The sequence below is a fragment of the Scyliorhinus canicula genome, chromosome 21, assembly GCF_902713615.1.
Source record: "Scyliorhinus canicula chromosome 21, sScyCan1.1, whole genome shotgun sequence".
In the NCBI taxonomy this organism is placed as follows: Eukaryota; Metazoa; Chordata; class Chondrichthyes; order Carcharhiniformes; family Scyliorhinidae; genus Scyliorhinus; species Scyliorhinus canicula.
Genome location: NC_052166.1, coordinates 60,320,394 through 60,334,062, shown reverse-complemented (window position 1 = coordinate 60,334,062; position 13,669 = coordinate 60,320,394). Strand labels below are relative to the sequence as shown.

Below are 13,669 nucleotides of genomic sequence, written 5' to 3'. Positions count from 1 at the left end.
GAGTCAGTGAGACCATTTGTAGCAAACTCTAAACTACTTCAGCGAACGTAGCATAGACCAGTGATTAACTCTTACGCTCGATATCATTGTAAAAACCCGTGGAAACGTTACACCTGTTGAATGAAGGGTAACTGGGTTTTTAATAATGTACTAAGTTCATAATTACTTCAAATACCCTTGCTGGCCCTGAAATAGTAACTCTATATTTGTTTAATGAATGTTCCATTTCTCTATTATGATATGAAATTTGTATTTTTAATTTTATTTAAAGTTCATGATAACTTAGATTCTATCTTAATCTCATGTATATGCTCCAATTGTTTATTTTACCATTTGTGAAATATAAAGTTGTGTGAATGGGATTAGAGGTTATTAACTTCCTGCTGTGCTGTCTGTGAGAATACTTAAATGGGATTGGCTGCATACCCTGCTTGATGACATCACTGCTGTTAGAGATTCTCTTGACTTGACGCCAGATTCAAACTGATATCAAGAAAGAGGAAATCTTCGTCAGAGATTGCTTTATCTTTGAGGGCTTTCCTCGGTGGCGACCACTATTGCTTGTCTCCTAATTGTGAAATCCAACCCACAGTGTTAGACTCCCAGACTGGCAGATGATGATTTATCTGAGGTAATTGCTGCTTAGATTTGAATATTTCTGTTTTCTCCTTCCCCTCTTAAAAGGTTCTCATTTATCTTGGGCTACCATTGAGCGGGTCCAGGTATCTCTCTCGTGCCTTACCCAATGTGTCATTTTAGACCTGAGACAGTGATGGGGAAATTTTAATCTATCTTGCTTGGCGGCAGACCCGTGGGATCGAGCAAAGAGTTGTCATTAACACCTTGCCTGACATACTTGCCATATAAAATCTGGAGGGGCGTGAAACCAACATTGACTCATTTGGTCATTTTACAGAGTGCGCTGGGTTGACATTGCTCCCGTGTTTGCAGGTTATTTGGCTGCTGAAGGTATCCCATTAAATGGGATCCTGAAATCTATACATAGCAGAAGATACTGATAGAAATCCTGCTTCACCACTCACTGAAGAATGCTGAAACCAATGACCTGTTAAAAAGTACTTTCCCAGTTAAGATCAACTCATACAGCACAGGACAGGAATCAAAACTAAGATCCTCTGGACTTTTGGCTCAGTGGTTCAACAGATGTTTTTTTATCTTCCTGTTATTAGTAGCAGCATTCTCTGTAATTCTGTGAAGGTACCTTTTGGCTGGTGGTAATTTGCATGCAACCATAGTACTACCAGTAACAATTCTTGTTCCCCACACCCACCTTCCCCCTTTTCTCTTCAGATACGCTTCAGCCTCTGCTGCCATCAAAGGACCAGGCATTTTGCCCCACTATAAAGTAGGTGATCTGGGCCTGGTCCCCAGGCCCAAGCAAATGTCTCGCAGCGTCGCTGAGAAAGTGGGCCAGCTGTCGAAGACAACACGCCTGGGTTTGCTCAGGCCGTTTGCAAAATCAGCACCAACCCAAATGGCTTATGTGCCTGAGGTAAATCTCCATTTGCTCTTTTTAAAAAAGACATAACGCGGGCTCACGGTTGCTTCAATGACACTAAACTTTCATCTTTGGAATCCAGGTTCAATTCCAGCGTCTACCAACGGCAGAGTGCCTGTCTTCTGATTCCAAGGGTCTTAAATGACATACCACTTGGTCAGCGAGGGTGGAAATTGCAGAGGCTCTGGCCACAATCCTTCAGTCCTCCTTGGGAATAAGGTTGGTCCCAGAGGCCTGGAGGATTAGGGAGAGGCCTAGGCCCGTCAACTACAGGCTTCGTTCGGCCGGTGGGGAAGCTTTAAAAGGCAATAATCCAGGACAAACTTAATTGACATTTGGAACAGTATGGGCTAATAAATATGAACTAAATGGTATAATTTTAAAGGGGCTGCCGAAACAAATTTTTGGGAGAATGTTCACCAATTTCTGAAGATGGCAGGTCAAGCTGAGAAGGCTGCTGTTGTTGTCTATCGGATTCTTAGTTTGATTAATAAAACAGTAAAATATCAAACCAGGAAAATTACACTGAACCTTTTTAAAATCTGCTCTGGCTCCAGCTGGGGTATTGTCTTCAATTCTGGATACCATACTTTAGGAAGGATGTTTAGAGATTTGCCAGAATGGTACCAAGGATGAAGGACATTAGTTATGTGGAGATACTTGGGTTTCTTTTCCTTAGAGAGAGAGAGGGGGCTAAGAGGAGTAAAAACAAAATGTGTGAGAAATACTCAGCAGGTCAGGCAGAATCTGTGGAGAGAGTTAATGGGCAGAATTTTTCCCAAAAAAATGACTTGAGGGTGTGAAAACTGGTATGGTCATGCTGGCCTCTCCGCTGCGTATCAGATCGTGATCTCCCTGCACTTGGTGAAATAAATTCATCCCCCTAGGCTCCAACTCATTCGCAATCAAACTGGGAGGATGGAAGCAAGAAGATCAGCTCTGTGTTTCCTGGAAGCAGATCTCAACAGGCTGTTGGACACAGTGGAGGAAAGGCAGGCCACCCTATTCCTCCAAGTGGGTAGAAGATCCAGAGCTAGCCAGGCTAATCCCACCTGGGATGCAGTGGCATTGCACACAGTGCCAGCAGCCTGACAAGGAGAACCAGTGTCAAATGTTGGGAAAATAAAGACTTCATACGAGCTGCAATAGTTAGTGATCACCTGTTCTCTCCCGGTATCAGTCCTGTCTGTCACCCCTGGAATGTCACCATCAATCCACTCCCTGCCACCTCTCAACCTCTAACACTCAAGTCCCCAACATCTTCCTCAGAACCCCGTCACTCTTTATCACAACCCCTTCCTGTCTAGGTGTAGTGCCCATGTATGCCACTTTCTGTACACCCCACACCCACCAGGCTTCCGGCTCCCTCAGCCTGCTAAGATATATCAGCACCGAGTAGGAATGAGTGAAGGCAGACATCATAGTTAAGAATAGGACAATTGTAACTGTTCAACATAATTTTATGAATCAAAGCCGCAACTCCTCTGTGTTTGAATCCTTTCCCAGAGGGTGTTCACCCCCCTCTGAACTCAGATCCTCCCCGTGACCATCCAGGCAATCCCTTGTTTTAAAATTTAGAGTACCCAATTCATTTTTTCCAAGTAAGGGGCAATTTAGCGTGGCCAATCCACCTAGCTTACACATTTTTGGGTTGTGAGGGCGAAACCCACGCAAACACGGGGAGAATGTGCAAACTCCACACAGACAGTAACCCAGATCCGGTTACTGGGACCTCGGTGCAGTGCTAACCCATTGCACCACTGTGCTGCCCTCGTCCAGGCAATCCTAACCCTGAGAACCCTTGAGACCCATAGTGACAGATATTCTGGAATGATGGCTTAATCACTCACTGAACCCTAGCCCATGCTCCTCCATCCCTCCCCCCCCCCCATCAGAGACATCAATTCCCCCCCCCCCCCAACAAGAGAAGACACCCTAATATGGAGTCATCAAAGGCCCCACCCTTGCAGGCCTTTGAACTCAACCCTTGGTGGTGATACCCTGGCAATTGAACCAGGGCGCTATCCAGCCATGCCCCTGGCCACCCAGGAGCTCCAAATGCCTCCAACGTGGTCATAATGTCTATCCTGATAAATAAACAGTGGATGTGAGAAGGTCCTCATTGGGAACTCCCTTGGAGTTCACTTTCTGAGTTGTGCCAACTTCTTCTATGCCTGAAAACCACCTATTCCGACATTAGAGGTTGAAAAAGACCAACTACTAAAAGAAAAAAGTTAGTCTGAGTAGATGGTCGTCAGAACAGAGGGAAACCCTGAATTTAAAAAAAACTGCAGTTGGAAACTGCAGCGGTGAAATAATAATAACGAGGAAGCACTTCAGATTTGAAGGACTGTGAAGAGTAAAAGAAACAACAAAGCTGCACACTTTAAAATAGCTTGGACCTGTCAATCAAGAGGCTTGTAAAAGTTAATGGACTGTGAAATTGAATGTAAACAATGCAGTTCAAAGCTTTTAGGACTCACAGCATGTCCAGAGGCTTGAAAAGGGTAATTAAATTGAATGTGAAATAAGAACTTCAAAGAGTTCTACCACATGCGAGGGAAGACAAAATTTTCACGTTTGTGTGACAGATCTTTCAACTTGACATGCTGGGAGACATTCAAGGATTTCAAGGCTGCAGAGGGAAGACTTGCCACACGGCCCCATCCCATAGAACCTCTATCCCACCTACCTGAACCTCTCCAGGCCAGCCCCGCAGCCCACCCTCCCCAAAACTACCCCCTTCCTTGAGGACTCCCCAAGGCACACTGGGGGAAATGTAGAGAAGGTACTGAATCCCTCTGAGTCCATCACGCCTGGTCTACGCTTGTCAGGATCAGTTGGCGCCTGGCTGACATACCACTAGTGAGTGGGAAAATTTTGAGAGGCTGGAAGGTCTGACTTTAAACTCACTAATGGTATTAGAATACATTCCAATACATGCTAATCACCATCTCGCCCTTTCTGGACATGCTCTGATTTGCGCCAGCAGGAAGGGACCGGAAAGATCGCAAACTGGTGGCATAAACCCTGTTTTTCGGCTTACAAATAGTGGGATATGCGCCAGAAAATCCCCCCCGCCCAATGTTTCAGGTCAATGGATTTTCATCAGAACTAAGTTACGTTATGGGGTGGTCAATGGAGATATGCAAAATCACCAAGTTTGTACAGATTAAATAAGGAGAGACTGTTTCCAGTGACAGAGAGTCAATAACCAGAGGACACAGATTGAAGGTGATTGCAAAAGAGCCAGAGGGTACACATAATAAAACAATTTTTTGCACAGTGTGTTGCTGGGGGCTGGAATGCACAGCCTGAAAGGGTGATGGAAAGAGTTTCAGTAATATTCAAAAGGGACTAGGATAAATACTCAAGAAGGAAATAAATCTATATAGCTACGGGGGAAGGACATAGGGGTAGGTCTGGTTAGATAGCTTTATGGAAGACGTGGCATATATTACACATTTGGTATTATTTAATCACTACTTCATCCTGATTCACCCCATTCTCTCTCAGTCTTTTCTTCTCCCTTCATTGCCAATTTTCTCTCCTCGCCCCTCCTCTCAATAAGGCTTTTCAAGGTAGGCCGCAGTCTCCCTGCGATACCTGGCCGAATGACCTTTAAGGATGGGTGGGCAGAAAATGGTGATGGGTGGCTTACGGACACGCACACAAACATAGGAGTCGGGAGCAGTCAGCCTCCAGCCTGCTCTCAATTCAATGATAATCTTTATTATTGTCACAAGGAGGCTTACATTAACACTGCAATGAAGTTACTGTGAAAAGCCCCTAGTCGCCACACTCCCGATGATGGCTGATCAGATAGTGGCTTTTCAGACTCCGATCTCAGGGCTAATATGGTGCCCTGCTTAGTGCTGCTCATTTTGGCTTTTCAATAATGATTTCAAAAAATATACAGACACACAATATTTCTTTTTCCCCTTGTTATTTGTAGGATTCAGCTGCTGCAGATCAGGGAATACAGACTTCGATCCTGCCCAAAATTGCTGCAGCGTGCTGCCTTCAAGACCAAGGTTGTTAGCAGACTAGTTAGATTTTAGTTATCATTGGCTAATTTTTTAGCTGACCTCAATTAGATTAATTAACAAATCTTGCTGAATCTATTGTTCTTTGTCCATGATTTTGATCTCTGTTCCTTGCTCAAAAATGTTAATAAAATTACACTTTTTTTATTTGAAGAACTTATTACTCCTGTGTTCTTTGAGGCAGCCACTACAAAGATTGTCTTTTAAGAAATGTGTTCAAATTGTCAGCTATAAATCAGCGACTCAGTCTTATGGGAACACCTTTATTGCTCAAGTGCACGGGCATCGCAAACCGAGTCCAGTTTCGCCCTCGAATCCATTTCCATATAATAAGAACTGCTGCTGGAACTGAACTCTGGATCTCCAAGCCGGGGGTGGGGGAAATCAAGTCCGGTTGCAGCCATGGAAAGGATACAGAAGAGGAAAACCATGATGGTTGAGGAGAGGATGGAGGGTTTCGTTAACGACGTGCGGCTACATAATCTGAGCATGATCTCGATGGAAAATGAGAAGGCTGAAAGATAACATGATGGTTGCTGTTAAGACTGTGAGAGGGTTAGCCAATTTAGATTCTGATATGCTGTTCCATTTTGTCCTAAACAGTAGAATCAGAAGATGTGGCCTTGAAGATGGGTTAAATTCAAAGTCAATCTATGAAAAAATATTTCATTGAGAAAGTGGTCAATCTATGGTGGGAGCATTTAGTATTGATTCAGTCAAATGTAAATTACACAGATTTCATTCAGCAAGCATTATTTTGGGGTAAAGTATGTGAATAGTTTGAGACATCCTTGACTCGATGAATTAAAACAGAAAGTGCAGGAAATACTCAGCAGGTCTGGCAGCATCCATGGAGAGAGATAGAGAGATAATGTTTTGCATCGAATATGATTCTACTGCATCTGGAGTTTTCTTTCAAACTTTGTTTTATTTCAGATTTCCAGCATCTGCACTATTTTGCTTCATATAATTGTGGACCTGTGGTTCGGTTAGGGGAACCACAGTCACTGGGGATTTCCTTGTGTCATATCCCGGTCCGTTCTAGATAAGCTGATAGAGATTAATTGCCATGGTTAGTCAACTCCATTTCTGTTTTATCATGTAACTACCAGCACAGTGGTTAGCACTCCTGCCTCACAGCACCAGGGGCCCGGGTTCAAATCCGGCCTTGGGTGACTGTCTGTGTGGGGTTTGCACGTTCTTCCGTGTCCTCTGGGCGCTCCGGTTTCCTCCCACAGTCCAAAGATAGAACATAGAACATACAGTGCAGAAGGAGGCCATTCGGTCCATCAAGTCTGCACCGACCCACTTAAGCCCTCACTTCCACCCTATCCCTGTAACCCAATAACCCCACATAACCTTTTTGGTCACTAAGGGCAGTTTGTCATGGCCAATCCACCTAACCTGCACGTCTGGACTGTGGGAGGAAACCGGAGCACCCGGAGGAAACCCACGCAGACACGGGGAGAACATGCAGATTCCGCACAGACAGTGATCCAGCGGGGAATTGAACCTGGGACCCTTGCGCTGTGAAGCCACAGTGCTAACCACAATGCTACCGTGCTGCCCTATAATCTTTTATTCCACAAGTATGACGTTACTGTGAAAAGCCCCTAGTCGCCACATTCCGGCACCTGATCGGGTAAGCCGGTACAGGAATTGAACCCGCGTTGCTGGCCGTGTTCTGCATTACAAACCAGCTGTCTCGCCCACTGAGCTAAACCGGCCCATAAGATGTGCAAGTAGGTGATTGCCCATGCTAAATTGCCTCTTAGTGTCCAGAGATGTGCGAGTTAGGTGGGGATTACGGGGATTTAGGGGATAGGGTGGAGGCCTGGGCAGACTGCTCTTTCAGACGGTTGGTACAGGCTCAATGGCCTCCTTCTGCAATGTGGAGATTCTATGATTTTTATGACAGAAGGTGAACTAGATCGACCTGGATATTTTGTTTGATCTAGCAAGGTATCCAGTGACGCTCCCCCATGGAAATGTGCTTTTGTGGATATTGGGTGGCAAGGGGATCTGGGTCAGTTTGTTTTTGCCTTAAAAGTGTTAATAGGTTTTTGATGCTCAGTTCATATGCAAACAGTGTCCCTGCTCCAGGGAAAGTTATTACCTTCGGATGGGAGATGAATATAGTAAATTCAAAAGCTAATTTGCTAGATTAAATTCTGATATTGGTTTTCGCAATTCCAGATAAGAGACCAAATGTTAAAAGAGTACAGAAAACAGGAGCTTTGAGAGCGTAAGTACAAAGGCACAAAGAGTGTAACAGAGAGGGCAACACTTTGTTTTTATTTGGTCGTGTTTCTGCTCCTGAATACCGGCCTTGATGGCGTTTAACATTTCCTTAACTGCCTTTTCCATCAGGTTCAGCAGCTCCCCTTCATTTGCTACTCATCTGTGTAGCTGCCCAGACTACCCACCTGCACCTCTGGCTTCTCACACTTGTCCAGGTCTTCCAGCAGATTATTAGTGCACTGCTCCAGCACTTGCATCAGCTTGCGCTGTTGGTCTTCACTGAAGCGTCCCAGTTTATGATGCAGTCGACCACGCTTTGTTGTGTGCGGGGGAGGGCCAATGCCTATCATGACAGATGCCATAAGCTTTAAAGATACAAGAGATTATTATGCTGCATAGAAGGTATTTCAAAATTAACTCAATAGAAGTCAGATCTGAAGATATGCCCAACTAACACAGCCATTGGTTAAAGAAAGACTAATTATTGTGCGAAATTGCTTTGACTCTAGGCTTTCATCTCTGTGGCCTGAATTTAAAACTCACCAAAATATGATGATCTGCTATCTATTGGTGCAACGATACAAGAAGCTCATATTAGTCATTACTGAGCCGAAACATGTCTGAAAATTACAATGACACCACAATGCCCTTCTGATTTTGAGACTCTGACATATGACAAAAGAAAGGAAAGGAGGGGGTTTATTTTACGCCTGTCCATCATATACAGTAGACCTTTGGGTGCTTGATACTGACATCCGGGTAAATTGTAAATGTTCCATGGCCCAACTGCCTTTTTTCCCCACTTTTATTTTCTCTACCATGATGACAATTTGAAAAACAAATAAAATTATGATATCGTGGCTTGGGCGGCACGGTGGTGCAGTGGTTAGCACTTGCTGCCTACGGCGCTGAGGACCGGCGTGGTGTTTGCATGTTCTCCCCGTCTTTGCGTGGGTCTCACCCCCAGAACCCAAAGATGTGCAGGATAGGTGGAATGGCCATGTTAAATTGCCCCTTAATCATGTACTCTAAATTTATAATTTTTTAAAAAAATGATCTTGTGGCTTAACAGTGATCATAAAATCGACCACATGTTGCAGTGGTTAGCATTGCTGCCTCACAGCATTGAGGACCCGGGTTCGATCCCGGCCCCGATCACTGTCTGTGTGGAGTTTGCACATTCTCCCCGTGCCTGCGTGGGTCTCACCCCCACAACCCAAAGATGTGCAGGGTAGGTGGATTAGCCAAACTAAATTGCCCCTTAATTGGACATTTTTATTTTTAAAAAGTAAATAAAATCGACCACAAATCACCCCAGTATTCCATTCACATTGTTCCTCCTCTCATTCCCAGTCCCCTGCTGTGAAGGTACTTCACTAGCACCATTTTGGTTGGCGATGCTTGTTTGGTTTCTTCCCTTCTACTTCTGTTGCCTCATTGTTAACCTGTATCCCTGACACCAGAACCCTTTTGCTAATTTCATCCTACTTTTGAAACTTGTCAGCAGGATTTAGAGCACTGTACCAATGCTGCTCCTCTGCAGTGTGTCACCACACAACCTTTCCCTCTTTCCTCTTCAAGCTCAGTTCAAGTACATCACTGCAACGGAGAGACTGAATGGCTAGTTTTGCCTTACAAGGTATCAATATAAAAAATCAAGATCCTAGCAATGTGGGGTTCCATCAGCTGTCAAACTGTCATTGGATAAGTAAGCAGAATTGACACACTGGGCTGGATGACACACTGAGACTATGTCCCCCTCGCTGGCGTCAAAACGGTGGAGTTTTACTCCTGCAATTCCTGCAAAAAAGTGAAACAAATTCATCACCCTGCGGGGGCTCGCAGGGACCTGGAGTGAATCTCGCAGCTTTTGCTGTAGAAACGGGCTCCCGCACTTCCGGGCCAGAGGCCGCGCATGCGCACAGCGGCGGCCTCCTTCAGCCGCGCCGTGCTCCATGGCAGACTCGGACTGCGGAGCCAGATCCATCAAAGAGACCCCCTGATCGGCCGCGTGCCCGACCCTCAAATCCTGCACGTTAATTCCCCGGCCGTCTATAAGCCCCCCCCCCCCCCCCCCCCCCCCCAGTCTCGAATCCGGACTGAGTCCGCAGCTGCCACGCGAGCATCCCGGCCGGCAATACCAGGTTAGTTCCATGCCATCGGGAACTCGGCCGGCCAGGGGCGGAGGATTGCTGAGCGGGCCTCTGGCAATAGTACCCCCCGGCGGCGGGGCGTACTCCCCGGTGACGCCAATTGTCGGTGCCCAGAGAATTGCCGACCCAGCGCTGGGCCCAATGACAGCGTCAAACTGGATTCTCTGCCCCGGCGCCGGCTGCGATTTCAGCGGTGGTGTGCGGAGAATCCAGCCCACTGTATATTTAACTCTCTCTCTCTGAGAGATAGAAACATGTTGTAGTTATATTTGCTGTGCTAAACTGTTTAAACTGGAGTGGGCCACGAATCTATATGATCCATCCGTTCCTCTGTCCCTCCCTCCGTCCCTCCATATTTCTATCTCTCTCTCTAAATTTGACAGGGAGAAATGTAAATACTGAAAGACTTGAACTTAAGTAGCAGCATGGGCAAACAGATGGCAAATACAATTTACCGTGATTCATATGAGGGGAGGTAGAGAAGAAATTGAAATATAAACTCGATGGTAAGATTTTCAGCGAGCTAAGTGTTTTAATTTTTGTCGCAGAAGTCACTAGTACTTCACATCGGGTGATCTGTCATTTGCTTCTAAATCAATCTGAATTTGGAAAAGACCACACGGTAACTCTGATGTTTGGTTCCTATTACTGGATTGGACTACGTGGACACTAGAAATGTTGCCTAATTGCACACAGATGGAAAAGAGCTTGATTGTGCTAACGTGAAACATGGTCTGGTACACAAATGTGGACCAGGGCCTGATCAAACTGGCCCCCTTTCCCCACACACACAATGGGCTTGCTGCATCTATTGCTGGCACTTCCTTAAAAGATGCTACGTCTGGTCACAATATCACTGTGGCCACGAAAGAGCTACTGAGACTATACCGCATCTAAAAGAATGTTGTCCGATTTCCTGCCACACAGATATACTTACATTGCTTTTCATCTCGTTTATGCAGGAATTTACTCCATTATGGTTCCTAGGAGAAAAGCACATGTTCATTACAATCAGAATGACCTAGCAGTTATTTGTGACCATTCTCCCATTCACATATGGCCATCAACAGGCCTGCTGCATTGCAGCACCTTCGTCAATGACCTACTTGATTGAGGGATGTTGATCAAGTGCTGTTTGCGTCCCACCCTTACATTCCAGCAACAAAGTGCAAGGAAATGCTGCTTGGAGGTTAGATACTCGAGTCTCCATGCGGCACATCAAGTAGCTCTTTTGGACATGAGCTAATATTGGTCATATTTATTTCCCCCAACCTGTGGGAGCTCCTTGTACAGGAGTCGCAGGCATGCTCGTATGCAGTGTATTGCAGCCTTCCAGAGAGAGCCACTGGACAAAATAATAATAATTGTTTATTATCACAAGTAGGCTTCAATGAAGTTACTGTGAAAAGCCCCTAGTCGCCACATTCTGGCACCTGTTTGGGGAGGCAGGTACGGGAATTAAATCCGCGCTGCTGGCCTTGTTCTGCATTACAAGCCAGCTGTTTAGCCTGCTGTGCTAAACCAGCCCCTACAAGCAATGACAAGACATTGTTTCTGGAGTGTAGTGTTGACAAAGCATTGGGGAGTAGCAGTTGGTTTATCACAATGTGTCTTTCCTGCTTCTCATTAACTGGCATGGAGCTCCAAGCCTCCTCCCATCATTTTTTGTGTACGAATTTCACTGACCAGGTGGCATGTGTGGCTCTGTAGGTAGCACGCTTGCCCTTGAGACACAAGGTTTCAAGTTCAAGCCCTACAGTAAGACTTGAGCTTAAATGTCAAGGCTGACACTCCAGTGGAGTACTGAGGGAGTACTGCGATGTCTTTCCACTGAGACATTAAACTGAGCATTGCTCCCTCCACCCTACCCACCCCCACTGACTGCCGTCTCAGGTGAACACAAAATATTGCATGGCACTATTTCGACAAAGGGCAGGGAACTCGTGGCCAATTATATATACTTCAATTAACATAAAAAACAGATCTACCCAGTCATTATTACGTTGGTGTTTTTGGGAGCTTACGATGTGCAAATTAGCTGCCACGTTTCCTTCATTAGAACAGTGGCTGTGCGACAGAAGCACTTCATTACCTGTAAACCGCTGTGAGATATCCTTTGGTTCAGAAAGGCTTAATACTCTTCACTAGAAATATTCAAAATCTCACTTCAAAAAAGTGTTCTCCCCATTATCATCATGACAGTGACGCGTTCTGAGCGGCCCTGCTCAGCACTCAGTACCGCACCCAAAATGGCGACAGACTCTCGAGGTGTCAAGGGGTATGGGGAGAGTGCTGGAGAATGGTGTTGAGAGAGAGGATCAGCCAGCATCGTGTTGAATTGTGGAGCAGGTTCGAAGGGCAGAATGGACTCCTCCTCCTCCTATTTTCTATGTCAACTTCTAGTACGAGCCTCAATACTGAGTGTTGGGACATTTTACTGTGGGTCAAAGCTGAGTCTAATGATCAGGACTGGACATTCTCAGCTGAAATTTTAAATTTCTTCACCCTGGGAGCTGTGGCTAATTGCAGGTCACACAGCATATATCTGGGTGTCTCTGGCTTGTTTTGCAGCATGTTTTTAACTTACCCATTAAATTGTGTTTCTACACTTTTGAAATTGATGATGACAACAATTTACATTTCAACATAGTACTCTTCAGCAGGGAGAAACATCCCACAGGAGAGGACATTGAAATTTTGTGGGAAGGTTAAGAGAATTGGTTAAGGGAGTCAGTAAGAGATAATGTCTGAAGATCTCTTCATTGAGGAGGGCTTCCTGAGCCTGGAGGAGCTAGAGGAGGAGTTTGAGTTGCCGGGTGGGAACAGATTTAGGTACCTGCAGGTACAGGACTTTGTCCGGAGGCAGGTTCCAAGCTTCCCTCGCCTCCATCTAAGGGGACTACAGGATAAGCCGATGTCAAAAACTGGGGTTGGGGAGGGGAGGGTCTCGGAAATATAAAAGGAACTGATGGAGTGGGAAGGGGTCCCAATTGGGGAGGTGAAGAGGAAGTGGGACGACGAGTTGGGAGAAGAGTTGGAAGTTTGGCTATGGGAAAAGGCACTGAAAAGAGTCAATGCACCCTCGTCGTGTGCCAGGCTTAGCCTGATCCAGTTCAAGATGGGCCACAGGGCTCATATGACTGGCCCGGATCAGAAGGTTTTTTGAGGAGGTGGAGGACAGGTGTGCGGGAAGTCCGGCGAATCATGTACGTATGTTTTGGGCTTGTCCGAAGCTGAGGGGATTTTGGCAGGGATTCTCAGATGTCATGTCAGAGGTTCTGGAAGGGAGGGTCACTCCAGGTCCAGAGGTGGCAATATTTGGAGTGTCAGAAGATCCGGGAGCCGGGGGGTGGGGGTGGGGGGGGTTTGTGGAAGAGGCCGACCTTTTGCCCTTTGCCTCCCTGGTGGCCCGGAGACGGATTGTGCTGGGATGGAGGAACCCGGAGCCTCCAAAGTTGGGGGTGTGGGTCAGTGACATGGCAAGGTTTCTCAGGCTAGAGAAAATTAAGTTTGTCTTAAGGGGTTCAGTACGGAGGTGACAGCTGTTCATCGACTTCTTTAAGGAAAACTGACCAACAGCAGAAGGGGGGAGGGGGGGAGTGGGAGGGAGGGGGGGGGAGTGAGTGGGGAGAGTGGGAGGGGAGGGGGAGGCACGGAAGTGGGAATAAGGGCAGGGAATCTAATATATGGGTAGCTAGGAGTTAGGGCGG

At 46.1% G+C, this 13,669-nt stretch overlaps 2 protein-coding genes across 6 annotated transcripts in view; one reads left to right on the top strand and one right to left on the bottom strand.

The window, feature by feature from the left end:
- The window catches only part of cfap157 (cilia and flagella associated protein 157), a 36,372-nt gene extending 30,651 nt beyond the window's left edge, over nt 1–5,721 (top strand). The window contains exons 8-9 of the mRNA XM_038782202.1: nt 1,312–1,513; nt 5,475–5,721. Of these exons, the coding sequence (XP_038638130.1) occupies nt 1,312–1,513; nt 5,475–5,561 (289 nt within the window). The 3' untranslated portion in view covers nt 5,562–5,721. The remainder of the gene's footprint in view (nt 1–1,311; nt 1,514–5,474) is intronic.
- ptrh1 (peptidyl-tRNA hydrolase 1 homolog) overlaps nt 1–13,669 on the bottom strand; it is a 29,605-nt gene that overhangs the window by 5,006 nt on the left and 10,930 nt on the right. Inside the window, exons 4-6 of one of the 5 annotated variants that reach the window (XM_038782203.1) lie at nt 10,897–10,942; nt 7,992–8,171; nt 5,997–6,079 (exon numbers count right to left, since the gene is read on the bottom strand). In XM_038782203.1, coding sequence (XP_038638131.1) covers nt 6,026–6,079; nt 7,992–8,171; nt 10,897–10,942 — 280 coding nt within the window. In that variant the 3' untranslated portion in view covers nt 5,997–6,025. Of the gene's footprint in view, nt 1–5,996; nt 6,080–7,839; nt 8,172–10,896; nt 10,943–13,669 lie in introns of those variants that run through there. The other 4 variants (XR_005458517.1, XM_038782205.1, XM_038782204.1 and 1 more) reach the window with 4 other exon arrangements.